The sequence below is a fragment of the Larimichthys crocea genome, chromosome XV (assembly GCF_000972845.2).
Source record: "Larimichthys crocea isolate SSNF chromosome XV, L_crocea_2.0, whole genome shotgun sequence".
NCBI lineage: Eukaryota > Metazoa > Chordata > Actinopteri > Sciaenidae > Larimichthys > Larimichthys crocea.
The window spans coordinates 3584956-3608427 of NC_040025.1; the positions used below are offsets into that span (position 1 = coordinate 3584956).

Below are 23472 nucleotides of genomic sequence, written 5' to 3' on the forward strand. Positions count from 1 at the left end.
TTGTATTCTTTTTTCACATGCTTATGTTGTGCAGATTGAGATATTCAGGGGAGAAGAGGAAAGGGAAAGAAAGAACAGAAAGGCAAGAAAAGAATATGAGAGTTAAGCTGGACCTGCACACACATTACAAGCTATTTGGTATCATACAGAAAAAAATCACCAATTCCCCTGGTATTGTGATCTGTATATATTTTCACTCACATACACACACACACACACACACACACACACACACACACACACACACACACACACACACATATTCACACTCCAGGGTTGCAGGTCAGTCAAGTTTTGTATGTTTTTCATTTTAAATGTTTCAGCTCATGGCATTGGCACATCTGTTTTCAATCACGCAGGGGGAGAAAAGGAAATGGAGAAAGAGAAAGAGAGATAAAAGAAAAGAATGAGGGAAACAATAAAGTAAAAGTATGGGTAGAGAGAGATAAAACCAACAGAGCAAGGAAACTGTGGAATAAATCTAGCTGCAAAATAAATGTTGATCTCTTGGCATCCCAGCTATTCCACTGACTCTGACCTATGGGGCTGAAGTCTCTCTGTCTATCTCTCTTTCGCCTGCAGCTTTTCGTTCCACCAGAGCACATCTCTTTGCTGCCAGGCTCTCCCTCCATCTCCAACTTAATACTCCTCATTTCACCCAAGCCAAAACAACAGATGCTGAAATGTCGAAGTCCTCTCTCTCCACTCATGAACTTGAAGAAAAGTTAAAAATTACCAAAAAATGAAAAGCAGGCCAATGATGTCATGTTTTCTATGTAAAAATCCGGACCAGACAGTTCCGTCTCATGTCAATTAGGAAACCAAATGTTGCCAAATGGTCTTACTGGCCTTTTGCTCACTAATATAAAATCAGTGATGGCAGTTAAATTTGATCAGTTTTGCAGGAGACATTACACTATGAAGGAAATGACTAATTAGTTAGGACCAGTGGTGGAAGTCCTACATTCAAAATCCTACATGTTCAAGTAGTACTTAAAGTATAAAGAGCATTCTAAGGTAAAACGTTCCCTGGCACTGTTTTAATCATATATGGTGTTTTTTGGATTAATATCACTGCTGCATCGATGTGTCTGTTGCATTTCACCCCTAAACAGGGTTGAACTCATTTTAATTACTTTGTATATACTGCTGGCTAGTTTAATCCGCAGCAATGCATCACATTCCAAAAGATCATCATGTGCTTGTGGCGTTGTCATCCTGTATATATCTACATCTTTTAAAAAGTAAACTTTTCATGAGCTCAGAAAAACAGCTCAGCTTTGTGACGATGCATAATCCAAGAGGCTTTTTAAATGGTTTATTCAGCTTAAGAAGTATGAGAATTTCCTCAAGGCACAGTGGAACATGTAATCCTTCAGTCTATCACAAACAAATATTAGATATCTACATAAACAAGTACACTATTTGCTTTTGAAGTGTGAAGTTTCATAAATTCAGTATACTCAAGTAAAGCAGTTTCTTGAGTAAATGTACTTATTTTGTTGATTTGTTGCTTCTTCAAGGTAAAACTGTTACTATTTCTTAAGGTGACGTATTAAACCTCAAAGGAAAATCAATATTTATTATGAAATAAATCCTGTGGAATTTTTTTTGTAACATTTTGTATGCATTTAAACAATTGCAAAGCAGATTTTAATTCATCATCATCCATCCATCAGAAGGGAATGTTGCGCTTATGGTACCTTTCTGTGTCTTGGCACATTACCGCCACCAACTGTTGATCAGCAGATAATCTTCAAACAGGTGGAATGGCTATCGCATCACCTGAATCTGTGTGTGAGAACCTTGTGTGCATGCTACCAAAGCACAGGATATAAAGAATATGGTACCAAAAACACCAAACAGGACGTTTATAAGTGATGAGTAGAGACAGAAATAATTTATCCAGGCTCTGTTGTAACTCTTGACCATAGCCTGCATTGATGACGATGCCCTCCACACCATCATATCAAGATTCAGCATAAGCATAAGTTATTTTTTTCATTTTAGTATCATCACAAACTGTGCATCTTGCGTTATAATAGTTATTAAACCAACTGCAGTAATAGAAGGCAGGCACTGTGTGTGTGTGTGTGTGTGTCAGCGCATGTGACAGCATGCACATGTGTGTGTGGGTGTGCGATGCAGATGCTCGTAGTTCTGTTGCCATTAGAGCAGACTGTGCTGCCAGATGTCTGCACAAAGTCCACTCTGTGTGTGTGTGTACGCGTGCGTGTGTGTGTGTGTGTGTGTGTGGATATCTTGCAGAGGCTGTCTGTACTCTTTCCTCCTTTCCACTACACGCACACACACACACACACAAATACATTCTCACCCACATGCACACAACTGCACATTAAACAACAACAGAATGTGCATGTATACTTGTGTCTGCAAGTGTGTGTGTGTGTGTGTGAGTGTGTTTTTGTTTTAAGCAGGTCAAAGCTTCAAGTGTCCCAGTCTGTTAGACAGATGTTAGAGATCCCTGCTGCAGCCCCCTACCCTGTCACACACACACATACACACACACACATGCAGACTTTTTCCTTCTTTCATATACACTCACATACAAACATGCACACGCAGACACACACACACTCACTCATTAACAACCAATTAGAGAGCAGATACTGGCTCACTGGGGGAAACTAAAGGCCAACCAGTGCTGTTTTCCGCTTCTAACGCCAAGTCACAACAAATACCTGGATACAGGCCAGGGCAGTGTGTGTGTGTGTGTATCTGTGTGCATGAGAGTGTGTTTGTGTGCATTATTCTTTCCTTCTTCTTCCTAAGTTTGGCAGTCCGATCTCATCTCCCTGCTTTTTTTTATTAAAAAAAAAAGACACACACTCACTAACCGTCATGTAATTAAACGCATTTTTCCACTCTGCAAGTCTTGTTGTTCATTGCATCAGCCAGCGTGTCTCAGTAGTACAACTCTCGCTTTAACATTATCTTTCTCACATGGGAGTGAGGGGCGAGCTATGCTCAACACACAAACACACACACTGACTGGCAGCAATGCACACACACACACACACACACACACACACACACACACACATTCTCCATGGGATTGGAGCGATGTGTTTATGCCAGCGTTGGATGAGGAGATGTTTGAGACATTTGGATCTCTGGAGAGTATGCTGACAACATCCTTCTCTCTCTCTCTCTCTCTCTCTCTCTCGCTCTCTCTCTCTCTCTCTCTCTCTCTCTCTCTCTCTCTCCCTCTCTCCGCCTGGCTCTCTGTTTACCTCAATCGCTGCCTCTGACTCGCACATTCTCTCCCTTTGTGATGTGATTTTTCAGCGCTCTCTTACCTCTGTGCAAATAAATGATGATTTGAAAGAAATAAACCTGCTGACAATTTCAGTCGATCAGACAGATGTAGATACTTTCATTCCCAATAAACTTCACAATAAACTACAGAGAGAGAGAGAGGGAGAAAGAGAGAGATGCACATACTCACGCTGTAATGCAGCATCAGCACAGAAGCAAGAGGTTTGGACCTGATCTAAAATCATCATGGGAAAATGTGGGCATGTGATGTGTATAAAAATCAGCAGGTCTCATCCTAAACAGAACCAAAGACAAGTCAGGGCTGGTCCGAAATAGACCCGAGGACAGTCAGACCCCATCCTAAATGCAGTCGACCCTCGTGGACCCGAGTGGAGAGAGAATTCTAAAAGTGGCAGCAGCATGACGCTCCGCTAATTAACGAGTCGCCGTGGTCAGAAAAAAGAGGAGCAGCGCCTGTCCTTAGATTCTTTGTAAAGTCATAGGAAAAAAAGGCGTCCTCCACGCTTCAAAGGAGGATTGTTCTCCATATTGATCAACCTGACAGTTATTTCCCGGATTCATCCAGTCATCGTTCGGTCAATAAAGTGTCATAACGTTTGAAAAATGAGAACTGCTCGTTACAATCCGCTTCAAGCTCAAGGTGATGTCATCAAATGTCTTAAATTAGACCAAAAACAAGTTGGACCTGGTCCAACTCCAGTCCTGGGTCCTAGGAGACCGAGACCTCTCCTCCAGAGCTATTTGACATAATATGCACATATTTTTGTTCAGGTTTCAAGGTTGTCATTAACTTAGATTAATGCTCACAAGCCCTCGTGTGCAATGTTTGATGTATGCTACAGATGGTTAAGTTCTCTTTATTGTGAAAAAAAATCAACTTCGATGTACGCCACGCTACATTTGAGCGAGCATTTATCCAGAATAAATTCAATACTCGTATAGTAAGATGAATTTTGAATGAACGCACAAAAGAATACACAAAATAACACTCTGCAAGTAGTTTTCAAAGTCACAAATATACAGAAGGTTACTGAAGCTGTAGCTTTACAATGGATGTGTGTGCGTCTGATGTGTGCGTTTCTCATGTGTGTGTGTGTCTGTGGTTGGTAATGTGTTTTTCCCAGTGCCACGTCTTCTAAAGCCACAGCATACTGGTCATGGCTTATCTTTACATGTACATGGTTAATAGGCAAATTAAAGAGCTGAGTTCAAACTCTCTCTCTCTCTCTCTCTGTGTCTCTGTCTCTCGCTCGCTCTTTCTGTGTTGAGGCTCATTAGTGGCGACAAGAGCGCTGTTGACCCCCTAGCCTTCCCCCTATGTCTTCCCTCCCATCTCCCCTCTTTTCCTCCCCTCTTTTTTCCTCTCCCAATCTCCTCTCCTTTCTCTCCCCCTCACTTGCCCCACTCTTTCCCTCATCACCCCATCATCATTCACTCAGCGTGAGTTTGGCAGGGGTCTACGTGTGTGTGTGTGTGTGTGTGTTGCCAGGGGCCAGCTTGCGCCTGTGTACAGCAGAGGTCTTCTGCAAGGACAACACAGGGGACTCTGTCCTTGTCTAACCCCCTGGAAATAGAACAGAGGTGTGTGTGTGTGTGTGTGTGTGTGTGTGTGTGTGTGTGTGGGCATGTGTGTGTGATAATGCTATGTACAGAGTCCTGAGTATGACATATAGCTAGTAATAATAATAGCACGGTCAGAGGTCCAGTAGGCCAACAGGGACAAGCTACATAGAGCTTATAAAAGCGCTAATAAAAGACTACAGCAGGTCACCTTATGTTAGGGACACAGTAAAGGATTATTACACTCATTTACACCCACTGGTGGAATGTAACTAAGTAGAATAACAGGTATTATACTCAAAAGTAATTTTTAGGTATGTAAGGTTTTGAGTGCAGGCGTTATTATTTTGTGTGGTATTGCTACTTTTATATAAGTAAGGCATTTCAGTACCTCGTCTTCCACCGTTCACACCAAACACTGTATAACCATTCAGTCATAAACTTTAAAAACCCAATAGAAATATGGAAGACAGAATTTTTTTTCTTCAAGTACAAATGGAAATAAAACCGCAGAGGCAGAACGTTGATGCAGTAAATGGCTTTTTGAAAAATGACCTGAGTTATGCAGCTGATGATTGAAGGATTGATGGATTTAACAACTCAAATCAGGCCCTGATAATATGACACACAGTGTATTTGATATTTATGATGGGGTATCTGGAGCCTGAACAAAATGTGAGAAGACAGCGAATGAGAGCCCAGTTTACAGTAAGGCTGGTTATTTAGGGTCAGTACCTTATTGAGAAACTAAAATCTGGAAACTGTGATTCATACTCAGATTGATACTCTTCTTTGCTTTTTGCTTGATTAGAGATTGTTGATTTCAGATTTCAGAAGTCTGTATTTTTAGTTCTTCTACGGCTTCTCGCTTTGTGACAATTTAACATTTAGATCTAGTGTATCTAATTGAATTTATTCTAGATATATATGTTAGATGGAAAAAAGAAAACTATAAAAAATATTCATATTCTTGATTGGACGACACTAGCTGACAACTACTCATAAGCTACAAACACATGGATGAATTGTATTTGTTGGCTTATTCACCCATGGACATGAATGCTTTCTCACTCACACAGATCATTCAGATGTGTTGAGCTGATCAGGGATCAGACAGTATGTGGTGAAATCACTGTAGACACTTTTCTCTCTGCCTCAAGCAACAGGAACATCAGCTAATGTCAGTGTAACTTCATCCGCCATTGTTTGCTGACTTAGTTACACCACAGGAGGAGAAAAGCTTGCGTGTGCGTCTCGAAGACGGATGCATTCACACCTTTCTAAGGGAGCTACAGGTCTCAAATTCTTCATGAATGCATATACATGTAGCTTTTTCATTCAAGAGTTTCTCTCTAGTGTTTAATGGGAATGCACTAAGCATGACTAAATAAAAAAAAATCTGAATATTTATTACAGTTTTGTTATGTTAAAAATGCTCTAAATGCAATGATAATGGCCTGTACGCAGTCGTAGACGTAAATCAAATGACGAGTTTTTAAATATTTATAAAGCGCCTCCTCAATGGCTTGCTGTAGAGGAATGATGGAGTAGGCACACTGTAGGAATTTACATGTCTACAAGGCACACAACAGCTAGCAGATGTCAGGTCTGTGTGAGGCCACATTTGTCTGTAGTGAAAACACGTCGACTGAACGCTCCACTGTGCCTCAATCTGAGCTGTTGACTCTATGGTAATGATGCAAGTCAGGCTAAACATAACAAACCATTAGCGTCCTCAGCATGCCGGCAACAGCGCTGGGAAGATGGTGATCTCACTTCAGCGTGTGCGAGCTTGACAGACACTGGGAATGCAGATTAGTTTACAAGTACGAGGCGCCCGGCATAAATAAATCCAGGCTAAATTATGTTATTACAAGCCACCATAATAAACCATTTTTACCGTGGCCGTGTTCCTTAAAACTTTTGGTTTGGACACAATGAGGATAGCAGGCTTGGTTTTTAGGGCAGCAGAACACTTGTGGTTTCAATTGAGCAAAGTTGTGCTAATGTGCAGTAGCATTGCTTTTGACAATCATACCACAGAAATATTCTTGTCTTGCCCTATAATTTCTTCCCTGCTTGGCGGAAAGACCTCTACAAATGCATTGAGATATTTATCTCAACAATCATGTGACCCGTAAATGCTTGAAACCTAGAATCGTCATCCTGAAGGAAGGAAGGAAGGAAGGAAGGAAGGAAGGAAGGAAGGAAAGATAGAGTGAAAGTCTCCAAGAGCTCTAGGGATGTGAAAGCAATAAAAAAAGAGTAACCCTTTTGGGACGGACATGATTTCCCACTGGCCGGTCCCTGTGAACCTTGAAAGAAAAATAGATGGGAGGGATAAAGAAAATATGCGGACACGGAGAAGGGGAAAGAGAAGCGAGTGAAGAAGAGGATTAGCAGCAGGAGGAGGAGAAGAGAGAGAGAGATGGAAAGGGAAGAGGAAAGTGAAAGAGAGGAAATTCTGCTCTTTATCAGAGGAAACAAGAGGGAAGTGTATGGCAGGAACCCATGGCCAGGGTTCATACTGTCAGTGAGCCATCTCTCTCTCTCTCTCACATCTTCTTCCTCTTCTCCCTGTTATGATTTCTGTATTTTGTATTCTCTCCTCTCCATATATGTCTCCATATCCTCTGCATCACTTCAGTTACCTTTGTTCTGTTTTGACTCTCATTTGTCCTCACGTCTTCCTCTCAAATAACTCTCAAAACAGTTCCAAAATGTTTAAGCAAATCACACAAAAGTTGCAGCATTGTGTGTACCTGTCCCCCACTTTGTCTTTGTTCATCGGAGTTCAACTTTCCTGTGTTTTCTGGCTCCCCCTGACAACGTCTGCCAGGCTTTTACTCAACCACACACTCATATACCCAAACACACACACACACTTTCTCTGACAGCTTTGCTGTTTTGGAGGGATGGGGTGATTGATTAGTCTCTATGGAGACAATACGTCTTGTAATGAACAAGAAAGCTGGCATGTTAATTTGTGTAGTGTGGGAGGCAACAATCCTGCTTGTGTGTGTGTGTGTGTGTGTGTGTGCGTTGTTTCTCCCTGTACATGCTGTACATCTCTTCCTGTGAATGTTGATATACATTTTTGTGCTGCTTATTTTTGTTTTTGTCTGCATGTGAATTCCCAGAGTATGCACATTCCCATCCACTTGTTTTTATCAACACATGCTCATATCTCAATAACAGTACAGGTCCATTGCCAATCATTACTAACCAATTCACAACCAGTTACCAATGACATATATGAAGGTGGAGAGTACCAATGACAGACTTATAGTCACATGACGTTTAGTCAGGTTTAGGCAATAAAACTACCTGATTACATTTCGGAAAGGAAGTTAGGGTCAAAAGAGTCAACGATGTCTGTGTTCTCTCACAGGACCAGTATTCCTGTCAGTAAGTCATGTTCTTGTCTGACCCATCCATTCACTCAACAGTTTTCTGTAAGGATGGGCTGGTTTTCAACCAGCAACCTCTGTGGCTGTGAAGTGAAGCCAATGCGTAAGTGCCAAAAACTGCAGTTCCCTGAATGGCCACTTGAGGCTGGCTGCAAAACGAGTCAACTTCACAGCAGAAACATATGATATTTTTACATAACTCACCCATCCATATTATATTAAGGCCTAAAGTGTTGCTTAATTAAATATGTGGCCACTTTGATTGACAGTTGGGTGCCGTCACAAGCGCCTGGGTTGAGCAGGTTTCATTCAGCCTGCCTTAAGCTCCATGCATGAGCAACATCTTTTGATTAGTGAGGAGCCGGTTGAGGTAGATCCACCACACTCATGAAACATGAAACATATCACATATACCATATTTTCATCATGTTTTCTACACGATTTCATGATGTCATCTCATCCTCGCTGAACTAATTACCAAAATTCGCCATTCAGTTTCCATTTTCAGATATTCTGGAAATTCTGTGTCCTGAAGTCGTGCGTTTCCTGTTTAGTGTTTCTCTGAACGTGTGTGTGCAGGATGTGCGTTTGTCTGTGTGTGAGGATGCCACAGTAATTCAGTTGCTCTCGATTATCTCCGTTACACATGTCAGAGTCAGTGGAACCTCCTGATGCATACATAGCTATCACATGCTTTTAATGACATGCCTATTACACACACACACACACACAGACTATACATTCATAAATCAAGCGTGACATATCAACATATCAGCGTGGCGGTGTATTTGTACGAGACACTGATTATGATATGCTAATCTGACCTATAATTTACTTCCTGTCATCTCTCTGTCATGTCCTGCTTCACTCTCCCCTCCATGTTCATTTCCAGCTCCATTTGATTTACTCACTATATTGGCTTGTCTCTTATTAGGGACTGCATTGCCAAAGCTGTATACAAAGAAATCAATATTTAAAACATTAGCAAACAACTGTTCATCCATTTGAACCATGCTGAGATGCTTAATTGCTTGGTTTGACATCATGTACTATGAAATAATCAAAGGCTGTAATGGAGGGGAAAGCATCAATCACAGAGCCCTAAACCACATATCGTTTGTCCTTAATGAAAATCACTGTCTCATCTTAACTATTATTTGTCAAAAATGAAAAAGACAACAACAAAAAAAGAAGTTATCAGGAAACTGAAGCTAAATTTTACAGTGACGCCCATTAATTTCACACCATTTCTCCCTAAATCTGCAGCGGCTTGGCTTTGCTCCAGCACCATAAAACGTGTACTAACTGCCGGGGAGATCGAAAGCCTCCTCCTTCTTTAAGAATTAATGTTAGTTTAACGAGAAAAGGGATTTAAGAAGTGTTAATGGTTGAGTTAATGGCCTCCCTTTCCTTCTACCCCACCCTATCCCCTCCCCGATACCCCCAGCCTCTGCAGATAGACGATAACTTCTGCGGCCAGGACTTCAACCAGCCTCTAGGGGGCACTACTGCCATCGAAGGCATCCCGCTTTACGTGGACAAGGACGACGGCATGACCTCTGTGGCGGCCTACGACTACCGCGGGCACACTGTGGCGTTCACTGGCACTCGCAGCGGACGCATGAAGAAGGTAGGCATCCCAGAGTGTGTTTGTGTGTGTGTGTGTGTGCTCAGAAACTGTATTGCTGTTGTGGTGTGAAATGATGTATGGAAGTTGGAGCAAACTGACTAAAGTCAATGATACAAACCTATAGTGAATGGTTAAATTGTTAAAGACATATCATAAAGGAACGACTCTGTTGTTGTCTTGTCGTGTGTTTCCCGGCTTTTGCCGTTGGCTGTTTCTTATAAATTGTGAATAATGTGAGGCATAAATTACAGCGATAACTGACATGAAATTAATAAGATGTGACTAAAATTGGGATTCAAATGCTCCAGTAACAATATGTGTGTGTGTGTGTGTGTGTGTGTGTGAGAGAGAGAGAGAGAGAGAGACAGAGAGAGAGAGAGGCTGTGTTTTCATGCTCTATAGAAAACCATTTTCACTTTGAAGCAATTTCGTGTCATTTCATGATGTATTTTCAGTGGTCATTGGTTTTGGCGTCGCTGACAAATGGTTTTGTCATCAGAATTCTCATCGCAGACATCAGCTGTGAACGTGTGTGTGTGTGTTTAATGTCTTTTTGTCTGGCTTGGTTTTGTCAAATGCTTTAAAAACAAGACACATCTACACAGAGTAAGAAAGGAAGGAGATGCACGTTTTTCTCGTACACAGCGAGGTAATGTGTATGTGTGTGTGTGTGTTTTTGGGTGATGAGCTCACCCTGTTCAGCTGTGTGGGCTTTTTCTTGCTGAGTGTTATTCGCTGGTCTCATCACAGCATCTTCAAGAGCCAGGGAGTGTTTCTGAGTGGCTATAAGGTGGGTGAAGTTGATTTCTTATGTTCCTCCTGAGTACGTTTAGTGTGAACCCCCCCATGTTGTGTCTGCGTGTGTGTGTAGATCTGTGCGTCGGTTGTGTGCCGTCCTCAATCACAGCCGAGCCTTAATTTCCCATCATGTTCGCCATACACGCAGCGGGAGGTCCCTTTTGAGTGTGTGCCTGAGGGTTTACAGTATGTGTGTGTGTGTGTGTGTGTGTGTGTGTCCTCGAGTTCCCATGTCGAGTAGACCGCACGGCGTGTGTGCCAATCAGCTGAGATCCGACTGAGACGCTTCTGTGCACTTTTTCCACTCAGCAGGACATCTCCATAGAAGTGTGTCCGTGTCACTGATACTCTGGAGACTGAATAAAACACTTACCTGAGGATACAGAGAATCATAATTGCGTAAATCCATACATAAAAGTATTTAGAAAAGGAAGTTACAATCGCATCCATGCACTGTCAGCAGCATTTAACTTGAAAAAGTTTAGGAGAATGTTCCCTAGAGTTTTGTTTTTTTAGATTTTTCTACAAACACAATACTTCAAGTCATTTATCATTTCGTAGGTGATGTCTTTGTTTGGAAGTCTTTGTGTTTACATCGCACTTTCTGTCATATTCTATTAAAGCAAACTAAAAGCTGCTACCACTTTTTGATCCGAGTTTGACAGTTTAAGCATTAGGTCTGTGCGTTTGTGTACTCTTGTCGCAGTAATGCTGCTGTCAATTGCTTTCATATAGGCTATGATAATGCGCAAAACACACACACACACACACACATACTCCCTTCACACACACTCACATGCCTCCTTACACAGCTTCCTGTTTCTGGTGTTCTGCTAAGTCGACTGAAACCTAGCCCACTAGTCCTTGCGCCTGACCCCTATAGTCTGCGTCTGTGCCTGTGTGTGTGTGTGCAGACAGATGATTTGTGTGGGTGTGTCGAGTGTGTGGGGTCAGCAGATCCTGGATGATATCCCGCTGATCGGAATCCCATTTCCCCTCAGCCGACATGTCTTCCTGTGCTCTGGGATGGAGGGGAGGAAGGTGAATACGGAGGTGGAGGCTGCCGGTGTCCTCGCACAGATCAATGCAGATGCTGCGGTAACATGCAGTCGTCTGTATGAGCGGGGAAACGAGGAGACGGGACACCAAATGCAATAAATCAGCAGCGATTACACCTATAGCAAGTTTATGAGGCTTTTACATTTGTTGGCGCCTGGCGAGTCTATTCCTCTGACAGAAGAGGCGATTAGTTTTAGCTTTAAATTAGGTCTTTCCGGATAAATTGGAGAACAACTGTTAAATGGCTGAACTAGATTTGCGCGTAACAGAATTTGGAGGGCGGACGAGGGAGCTGGGATTAGAAAGAAGGAGAAAAGGAGTGAGTCTGAGGCAGATGGAGAGAGATGGTTACAGGCCGCGTGCTTTTATTTCCATGCATTGGGAGTTAAACTGTGCTCCTTGGCCTAATGAAATGTAAAGCTGCGCCGTATTGATGTCTACACACACGCACGCTCATTAGAATTCCCACAATGTGACTGTTGCTGAGTGTGTGTTTGCCCGCCTGGGCATGTCTCGGCTGCTAGACTCCCTCTATTGATTGATCTATGAATATATAATCGCTAGTGTAAATCTTAGACCTAGGCAGTCCATTGGATAAGTGATGGTCTTTGTCCGGGTGTGTGTTTGTGCCTGCGTGCATGTGTGTGTGTGTGTGAGACATAGCTGTGACATAAGCCGGGGTAAATCGGTGCCACTTTAGACCAGCATGACTAATCAGAAAGTCTTGACTGACTAGCCACACAGCATGTATGTGCAAAATACCCACCTAAAATCTCCATTACTGTTCACTTAATGGCTTTCTTACTTTACAGGTTTTGACTGTGCGTGTAAAGTCTAACACTGTTGTATCAGTTGACCTTGTTGGCTCTAAATCTGCACTCTGTTGGTGAAGTCTTGTGACTCTTGATTAGCTTTATGTGGCGCAGTGTCAAAATAATGTCTCATAATGATATTAATAGCTATTGCATTTAGTCACCAATAAGAACAAAGCAGACAAAACGGGTATTTTGAAGATGTCACCTCGGGTACACAACATTTAGACAGGCAGGTTTCACTATTTTCTGACACTTTATAGACCAAACAATTTATTTAGGAATTATTCCTCAGATTCATCTGCAAATCTGCAAAATAAATCACTATTAAATTGTAGTTAGATTAAACCCTAAACCTTTGCACATAGCATGTGTTATAGTGGATGCAGTATATGGAATTAATGATTAAAACAAGCTGGCAGGATGTTTGATCTATAATAAGGTGTTTCAGGAACACAGTGTTCTCTTTTTTCTGGACAATGGCCACTGTGGTCACATGTGACAGTCATGGGCCAATGCTAAATGCTAAAACATAGTGTCTCAAGCTCCACTTGCTTTCTTTTTTTCCGAAGCTTTTAACTGCATGTCCTCGTCTTCCTCAGCAGTCATGAACTTACAGTATGGTGACCATTGGATCCAAAAAGCAGTCATGAACTTACAGTATGGTGACCATTGGATCCAAAAGCTCTGGACAAACCTAAAATCTGTCAAATGGCACTATATACAAAGATTATTTTGGGCTTTTGAGCTTTTATTTGACAGTAGCAGCTGAAGAGTGACAACCATGTGGGGAAGGAGAGAGGGGGAATAACATGCAGCAGGGCCACGGATTGAAATTAAGTCTTTGTGCATGCGGCGCACGCTCTACCAGGTGAGCTAGCGGGGCACCCTGGATACTGAAGTTTTAAAGCGAACAATAGTTCAGAGCAGAAAGCCAATTAATCACCTGATTATCTCCCTGCTTACAGGTGCCAATTGCTACAGTATTGTACGTCTCTGTGTGATTAGTGGAGGCTGCCAAACTATTGTCACTGTCAGAGCCACTTTCCTCTGATAACCGTAGTTTTTAAAACGTCCTAGTGGTGCTGATTAATAGGTCAAACCAAAGTATGACAGACAGTAAGGCAGCCAGTACTGAGTACTGATCTGAGCAACAACATGCTTTATTGCTTGTGAGTGTAACTTTGTATTTGTGACAGACATCACATGTTCTTTCATCTTCTAAATGAGACTGTGAAGTCTTACTTATGTTCTAAAAAACACTGTTGCTTGGTGACAAAGCAAAAAGAATGACGCTGCCTTTCTCACTTTGTGTTCACAGCATTTTGAAAACAATGGACTGGTGCCAAGATGTTGAAAAATGATTGACTTATTAACTCCTTAACATGGTTATAATGAAGGCAACATTAGTTAGATAGGACGGGAAAAGGGCCAAACTTAGGGTTTAGGGTCAGGCTTAGGGTTTAGGGGTAGGAGGGTGTTGAAGTCTGAAGGACATATTAGAATATTCGATACAAAACTCGGGACTCAGGAGGGTGTCTAATGTATGATAAAAGATGTACAGGAGGACAGAGGATATAGGACATATAATATGGGTATCGGGTGTTGGGAATAGTTTGTTGGATATAGGGTGCAGTCTTGCAGCCACAGTATGAAGACAGCACAGGCTGCCTCTCTACTTGTCAAAAGCCACCAGTCTCATGCCTGCCTCTCTGCCAAACAGAAGCAGCATGTATACTGAATGCATTATATGTTGTTGTTCTTTGCTCAGTACTTTAAAGTTGAACATGATTACATTCTTCTTATACACCACAGTACATCATTGTGCATGGAGACAAGGTGTAGGTGGGGTACCCATAGCTTTTAACAGCATGTAATTTCACTATAGGCTGCCGTTCGCCAGAAACATCCTCAAACCTCCCCCTCCTCTCCCCTCAGATCTCAGTAAAAACCTGGAAATCCTTTCATTCCCCTCATTTCGTCTCCTCTTTTGTCTACCTGGGAGAACAAGGTGCTCTCGCCGCATCAGACGAGATGAAAAGAAACTCTCAACAGCCTGAAGTATTTCCAGATTTCAGAAGAAAAAAGAAGAAGCAAGACAGTCAGAAAGAGAGGTAGATTTACTCAGAGTGCTGTATAGGTATGTGAATGTGTGTGTGTGGTGGGTGAAGGGGAGGTGGTTTCATGTCATTTCATCATTTCCCTGCTAGCAGCAAATCCAATTACTTTTCCCCTTTCCTTTCTATCTTGGAAGATAGCCTGAGTGACAGGACCGATTGGTGGAGCGCTACTGAGGTAACTGTGCCAACCGGTTGATTGACATAACTCTGGCACTCCACTGCCTTGAGACACCGAGACAAGTGAGACTGGTTAGGCTTCAGGGCAACTGAAGCCAGTGAGCTGGACGAGGAGTTCACCTGACCCTGCTCCTTTGATCGTCCGTCCCTCCCACTCAGAGATGATCTAATTCGCTGTTTGGCAAGGCGCATCATGCATTCTTCTCGACGTCGCTGTGACAGCAGTGACATGTGTTACCTGTCCTATCTACAGTACCTCCCACACTCTCACACTCTCAGCCCACCCCCTTAATGGTATCAAGCCTTTAGGAAGATAATAAGCAGTATATATTCTGTGAATTGAGTCAGGATGTGCGAAGCAACACCTGCTTGCATCCTTTCAAGGTCCTCTTGGGGGTTTGCATATGTTGGTACATTTAAGTTGAGTTGTACTTTGCTTTATTGTATATTCTGTTTGGTACTTCTACTCCAAGTATTAAACCAGTGCTTCCCAGTTTTTCTGGCTTGTAAACTGTATTTATTTGGGCCCCTTGGTCACATTTCAGAATCCTATTAGTTTCTTAGAAGTTTCATAAAAAGGGACGGTTCCCCTCTAAACTTCTGTTCGAAACCAAAAGTGGTCGAATTATCCAATTCTTGACAAATAAAATAAAGATTTGCAAAAGACTAAATACATTCCATTAATGATCTTATGACAGATCAGATTTATCTTGTGACCATGGGGGCCCGACCCCTATTGGGTACCACTGGACTAAGCTACCCAACTGTATCTAAAGTGGATAAACCAGCTCCAGGGTGTCCAGCAACATGCTACCGACACATGGATTAGTTTTAACAATCTTATATAAAATAATATATATATTCATGAGCTATATAACAATATATCAGTCACAAGGTCCAATTTCATGCTGAACTTTTACTTTTGATACTGCATGTACATTTGCTAATAATACTTCTGTACTTAGGTAGCATTTAAAATTTGTATTGGCGTATTTTTACATGTCTGAATATGTACTTAAGTTGGTACTTTGTTGCTTTGCCACGCAGTCCCTACAAAGTGATTTTGCTTTCTGATTTCTCAGATTATTTGAATAACTTTTAGAGGCCTGAACAGGTAAAACATTTAATATCTCACAGAAAAAAAATGATTAGAGAAAAGTCAGTAAAAATTAATGGGATTTGTAAAGCCTATAAATCTTCTTATGGCCATTCAGCTTTATCTTGTGACCCATTGGACAGTTACAGCTCTCCACTCTCAGCACACTGATCTCAGCAGTTTGCCAAACAGGATACCAGCTCTTCAAATCCCAGCATCCAGTGAATGCAAGTGCCTTGGATCTCTTCCTAGAGTTTGAGATGGCTGTGCATGTATTGGCTTTGCAAGCTTAGCAGTAAAACTAGCTGTCAGAATGATTAAGCCTAATCAGGAAACATGGGATGGGAGGTAATTTAGCATGTGAATGCTAATTAGCGCTAGCATTTAGACTGGCAGACGATGATTGAAGCGGTGCATCGGCTGCTCAGCCTGGTTAAATGGCAAAAAACACCAGGCTGGTAGAGATGATTGATAATCTTGGGGTCAGGCTGCTGTCTGTTTCTCTATTTGTGTGTGTGTGTGTGGGTGTGTGTGTATATGGACTATCTTTTCCTTCTCTCCAATGCAAACTCATAATGAGCAGATGAGCACAACACCTGAACACACTAATTCCATCTTTATCCCATTAACTAGAAGTTAGTGGAATAATGTCCTATTAGTTTCTCAGAATACACAACAGGATTTTGTGAAGCTGTGTGTGTGTGTGTGCGTGTGTGCCTGGAGCTAATTCTCTAGAACACACACACACACACACACACACTTACATTGCCCAAGTACATGCACAGTAGTAAGTAGTTAGGCGTCTGTGTGTGCATCTACTACTATGTCAACATGTGTGTGAAATATATATCAATTTGTCAGTGGAGCGATGTTTTTGTGCTAGTGTTTGATCCTCCATAAATGAATGTGTGACAAAGTGTGTGTGTGTGTGTGTGTGTGTGTGTGTACCCATTGTAAGAGCCTGTTGAGGGAAGACTAGTGTGTAAATCTTGCAGAGATGATATTACTGCTGTAAGCGGTGCTAGTGTTTGAGTGAATTATCATCCCATTCTCTCCACTATTACTTCTCTGCACAGCCTCCCTTCATAGTTTTTTGCAGTCTACAAGCTCCCCCTCTGCCCCTCCGCTCCCTCTCACTCATATGTCACCTTCAGCGCTCTCTCTCTCCCAACCAATGTGGGCTCCATGCCCGCAAATTCTGCCTCCCTTGAGAATTTCCCCGCCTCATCCGTGTGTATATGTGGCGCACTGTCCTTTCCTCTCCTCTGCTCCTCAGTCCCTCTCTCCTCTTCCTCATTGTCCTTATCTCCTCTATCCATTAGTACATTAGTGTACGTCAGCCTGGGAAAAAAAGTGCTATCTCTGTCAAGGCTTTCATGAGAGAGGGAGAGAAAAAAGGGGGAGAGCTAGATGAACAGGAAAGACGTGTGAGGCAGATACGTGATCATATTGATGATGGACATGCAACTTAAAGGAACAGTGTTAAGGATTTAGTGGCTTCTAATAAACTAAGAAACTACGGTGGCCACCATATGCGTTATATGCAAAAGGCACCTGGACACACTGGACCTTTAATGCATCCTTTTAATGCATTCATCTGTGCATACAGTCCAGGACATGATGAGAAATAGATTCTGTCGCTTTCAAAATATCTTCAAATGATGTCATGTATGACCAGAAATATTCATCCTAAGTAAGATCTTCATCTGAAGAACACGAGAAATGGTTTTCCTTTTGAGGAAATCGCAGCACTTCTTTCTTTCTTTATTACAGCCAAAACGATTCCACGCAGAAAATGAATGCATCAGTGTGAAAATGAATTAATGGGACTACACCTTCTGCACGTTAAAATGTCTCCTCTGTACTCATCTGCATTTGAATTCCCCAGCTGTTACTTATCATAGGAGCAGACAAATGGACAGTATGTAGGGGGGGAAAGAGTGAAACCTTCTTTTCTTTTTTTCAAAGTCAGTACAGCATCAGATGAGCATGGAGTGATACAGAAATAGTCCTTCTTTAGCGCTGGAAGAGTGATCTGAATTACAACAGCAGGATCTCTGCCACCTCCGGGACGGAGGCTGATATGATACTGTTCTGCATCACTTATTAGAGGCAGCTGCTGCTAATGTGCCATTGTGGTTGTGGGTTCAATTCCCAGGTGGGCTATCACTTCATATGTATTACCCCCTGTGTCCTTGAGCAGGGCATTATCTCAGCAGTCCCTCTGGAGGAATATGGCGTAGTGTTAATGGATGGACGATGTGCATGGAGAGCTAGATGGATGGATTAGTGAGCTAATGAATCTTTGATAAGTGGGAAAGCTTTGTGGGTGTCAAGAGACAAAAGGAAAGATCACAGCTCAACCTATCAATTGTGTCATGGCTTTAATTCACTCGAAGCCCTTGCAGAGTCTGACTTTGGTATTGACATTATGGAAACTAAGTGATGTGCCCGTTGGTTATGTAGCAAATCCTTTTGGAAAAAGGCGCATACTGTTTTGGACAATCCAGTGCCGAAATTGACTTTATAGTATCACATTGTATTAACAGAGGATTCATCCATAACTTTGTTCATGTAAATTGTGTAATTTGGGGCTGACAGTTCTATGAGGAGCTGTTTTAAGTGGCCTTTGTGATACAATAGTGTCTGCTCGCAGATATACATCAAATTACCATCAAGCAGTGCTGCAACTTACAATTATCTTCATCACTTCAGTTTCTTGATTAACTGATTAGTTGTTTGGTCAGTAATATGCCAACAAATGGTTAAAAATATCAATCAGTGTTTCCTAAAGCCAAATGTGACATCCTGAAATGTCATGTCTGGTGTACAACCAAAAGGTATTCAGTTTACTTTCCCAGAGGAAACGAAGCTGATATCAAATATTTTGAAAATTTAATAGAAATATTCAAAATGATAATTAAATCATCAAAATTCATTGACTGATAGACAATGACAAAGTTTTTCTGACAACCTAATGAATGGACGTCCAATGTTCACTCTGTAGCTCTGTTTTGGTCTCCACTATCTCAAAAGAAAAATAAATATTTTCTTAAAGATATTTTTTGCATTTTTAGTTTTATTTGACGGTGGCAGGGAATTCAGGGGAGAGAGGAAATGACATGTAGCAAAGGACCCAGGCTGGAATTGAACCTGGTTCACTGCAGTAAGGACCTTAGGCTTGATGGGGTGCACACTGTACCAGGTCAGCTACTGGGTTACTCTGATTAGACATCTAGCTTTTTTCTAAATGCACCATAATTACCAACTAGTTGCTAATGTGGACTTTGTCCCTGCTTTTCATGCAAGGATTTGCCAAAGTGCAGTCATATGCAATAACAACCTCTTTTGCGTTTTGTATATCACTGATGTATAGATAAGATAGTTGCTATTAATGCCAACAATAAAAAAGCCCTTTATTGCATTGCATTTTATTTTTCCATGTTCCACTGTTCCTTTCTACTCCACTGTCTTCCAGGAAGGGTTTCCCCTCTATGATGTAATTTTACATTGTGGCTACAGTGTGAATGCAGCATATTGTGACCAGAAGTGGAAAATGTGCAGCGAGAAATAACCCAGTGTTAACCCGGTAACTCCAGAGATCCAGGCCTCTAACCCACATTACTGTACTCACCCCCTCTCCTCGGCACAATGTCTCGCTGTTAGGGCATGCACGGCCACAAGTCCAGACAAACAACAGACCCGGACACATATGCAGACATTCAGCAACAGCCAGCGATGTGCTCAGACAGCTGTTGTGCTGATGACCGGTGTCAGGTGCCAGTGGCCTGATTCATGCTGGCTAACCTCCTCCCATCACAACATGTGTCTGCACAGATACGGGAGGTGACGGGTGGACATGTGTCTCTGTATCTGGCATGCATCTGGAGAACAACTGGCATGTTGGGGGTTGCTGATGTGTGGGTGTGTTTTGGGGCCTGTGTGTGTCTATGCAGATTTGTTTGACACATTGTATGAGTGTCTAGGGAAAGATGCAATTGACTGTGGGTGTGTGTGTGTGTGTTTGACAATCCTCAGTATTAACATCAAGGGAAAGATGCTGCCTGGATGGGTGTGTGTTTATGTCTGATTAAAGGGCAGACGAAACATTTCGTTGTGTGTTTGTACCTGTTATGTTACTCTGCCTGGGTGTGTGTCTGTGTGTATGCATGTGCATCCGATTAGAGGGCACATGCAGGAAAGGATACAGACTGTGCGTGTGTGAGTGTGTTTAAACGACGCAGAGGGTCAATTTCCTATTTGTTTGTGTGCACATGTGCAAATGTGTGCTGTGAGCTTTGCTAGATCCTGATCCTTAGATTAAAGGGAATCTCACACTCCCTGTGTGTGTGTGAGAGTTCATCTTCATCAGTTTGTGTTGTGTTTAGTGCAGGAAGCAGTGTGTGTGTTTACATATCACAACAGCTGTGATGAGCTTTTCTTCATGTAGAATGAGAGCTGCCCACCTGATGCCAGGGCAGCTGCCACACTAACTGCCCACTACACACACACACACACACAAACGGTGCCAGTCGACCTTTTTTTTTGTATCTCTGAGTGTGTGTTTGCTGCAGAGGGGAAGAGAAAGGGCCAGCTGCAGTGTAAAGCCTTCATCAACTGTTCTTCTAGACTGCCCCATCTGTCTATCCATTAATACACAAACACACACACAAACCCTACACTAATGCATACACATGGTCCTTCTGTCATCTTATCAGACACACATGGCGTACTTCGCGCTCAGTTGTGTCTGTCATGACCATTGTGCGTATTCTCTGATGTCTTATGTGAGAGAAAGTGTGTGTCAACTGTGTTGGACACCATGAAACAACACTAAACAGGCACAATCGGGGTTGAAACAAAAGCATTGTGTGCTTTAGTCATGGTAAATTCTTACATGAGGTGAACGTCAGTGGTCATCAGTAGGGGGTTGTTACTCCTTGACATCATTCCTGGAAATCTACTGGAAGCATGAACAGCAGTCTTCCAAAAGATATTCTCTCACAGCAATGTCCCAACATGTCACGAAATCCCCATAGGTGTTCATCTTTGTTAAGATCTGGTCACTGAAGGTCGTAGCATATGGTTCACACCAGCATGCATATGCATATTTGGAGCCAATGGCCAAGTTTTCCATTATAGTATGTTGCTTCCTCTACAGATTGCTATTTAATATAATGGTGAACATGGTAACCAACATTCCTGTTAAATACCAGCATATTAGCACTGTGAGAATACATTAAAGTAGGGTTGTGCCAAAGTACAGCCTCACCGAAACCACTACCAAGGCTGCAGACTCTTTGGGCCAGCTTACACCAAAAAATAGTTCAGAGGACGTGTTGTCATCTAATTAAAAGGCAAAAGTTATTATAGGAGTAGCAACATTGTTTAAACATGGGCATAACAGAGTACATTTCTAGACAGTCTGTCCTTACTGTTGCACTTGGTTGTCCACAGCCAAACACAGTGTGAAGTGGGTGTGAATGTTGGATCACTGATTTTTCGAAAAGTTGCAGTAATGGTTGGATGCAGCCACCAAAATTTCAGTGTCTGAAAGGTGTTGTGTGTAGAGTGGTACCTAACCATCCAAGTACTTCTGATGAAGTATACTGGTGCCTTTAGTCTTGCCCGCCTGCCAATGTGGTGTAAAACTTTTGGGACTAACTATGGAAAAATGGGAATCGTTCCAGCACTACGACCATCATCTGTATAGATCTAAAGTCTAAATCAAAATCAGCTCAGCACACATATGTTAATGAGTGAGACAGAGAGACACTGAGAGTTGGTGGTGGTCAAGGGGCTGTAATGAAATTGAAAAAAAGGTTGAGAGTGAGCGACAGAGAGCATTGTCCTTGATGATGTTTATGATATTGATTGGCTGCTCTCCAGAAGCTTCCTGATTTCTGATTTGGACATTTGTGAACATTGTGATTGCAGCGAGAACATATAATGTCTCGAGTGTGCTCTGCAATCAAGGACAATGACCCTTCACTGTGCACACTCTTTCTCCCTCTCTCACACACATAGACTTACTTGCATACTGAAAGTTCTAACATGTGGTTTCATGGGTAACTTGTTTCATTCAGCATTGTGACATCTTCTACGCTGAGATAATTTCACTCCCTGGTATTGATGTAACCCGTTGTTGTTTTTCCAGGGTAATATTTAATCACCTGACCAATCATGTTGCTTGCTTTACTGGACTGCCAGATCTTAGCATTTGTTTTTGTGCTCAAAATCATATATGATCAGAAACTAGAGAAATAATAAAATAACAAAGCATTCCTTTGAAATAGGTTTAAAGGACTACAGATGCTAGTTGCTATGTTAGCTAATGCCAGTTTTTTAACAGCACAAACGCAGCTAACCGTTGATAGGATGTAATGTGTGGTGATAGTGAGAAACAGCATATACTTTATGTTATCCATGCCTATTAATTTCTGGCTGAACAGATGATTTCTAATTTTAGAGTTAGCGATGACACTGTTTCATCAGCACCTGCACTGATGTAGACGACAACACCGGCAGCATCCCTTTGTGTCGTTCCCTTCACAGATTTTGCAGTTGTTTACTTGCTCTTTCCACATCTCTTCTATTTGAACTTTTTCCTCTCTTCTACACTTTAACTGATCTGGTACACAAGCAAAAAAAGAAAAAAAAAAAATCCAGATTATATTTTGTGCGGCTGCTTGGCCGTAAACCTGTTCAGAGACTTTGCTTTTAAACTTCAGAAGGGACTGTGAGTTTTTCCTGGGGAAGTAAGAGACCAATAGATAAACATGCATTAAGACAGGCAGACAAACAGATAAGCAGACTCACCAGGCACAGGACTACAGAGAAAATATATACAGGCCGATAGTGGGAGAATGGAGGAGGACAAAGACCCATCCAGAGCTGGTGTTGTTCAGCCATCTGGTCTGTGTGTGTGTGTGTGCATGCGCCTGCTTCTATTGTATCTGGATACAGCAGAGAGAATGACTTAGATTACCAAGACTGATATCAAAGTCACACTCTAGGACACACTCAAAAGTGCCAGCACACACACACACACACACACACACACACACACACACACTGCCTGTCTCTCTGCAGCCTTTTGGTTTTCATTAGGAAGCGTACAAAGCATTCAGCTGAAAGACAGACGAGTGTGTCTGTGTGCGTGGGTGTGTGTGTGTGGGTGTGTGTGCGCCGAGGTCTCTCCTCTAATTGAAGTGTACAGTGACTTGGCAGGCTGCCTGATGTCACAGAGTCATATGGAGGGACAATAGAAGAAGAGAGAGAGAGAGAGAGAGAGAGAGGGAGGAAAGAAGAGGGGGAGGAATGGATGAGTTGTAGAGAACCAATGATGGGAGAGGAATGGAGAGAAAAGAAAGAATAAAGGATGGAGGTGGAGGGGGGAGGTGGATGGGAATGGGCTGATGATGGAGAGATTAGACAGTAACAACAGAACTAATGTGGTTAGTCTTCCCCAAATGGATCATAATGCAGCAATATTACATTTCACATGTTA

The 23472-nt window shown here is 42.2% G+C and overlaps 1 protein-coding gene across 2 annotated transcripts in view; it reads left to right on the forward strand.

The window, feature by feature from the left end:
* Nucleotides 1–23472, forward strand: part of LOC104919270 (plexin-A1) — a 255711-nt gene that overhangs the window by 47959 nt on the left and 184280 nt on the right. For both annotated transcript variants that reach the window (XM_019272556.2, XM_010731243.3), the window contains exon 3: nucleotides 9718–9900. In XM_019272556.2, coding sequence (XP_019128101.1) covers nucleotides 9718–9900 — 183 coding nt within the window. The remainder of the gene's footprint in view (nucleotides 1–9717; nucleotides 9901–23472) is intronic.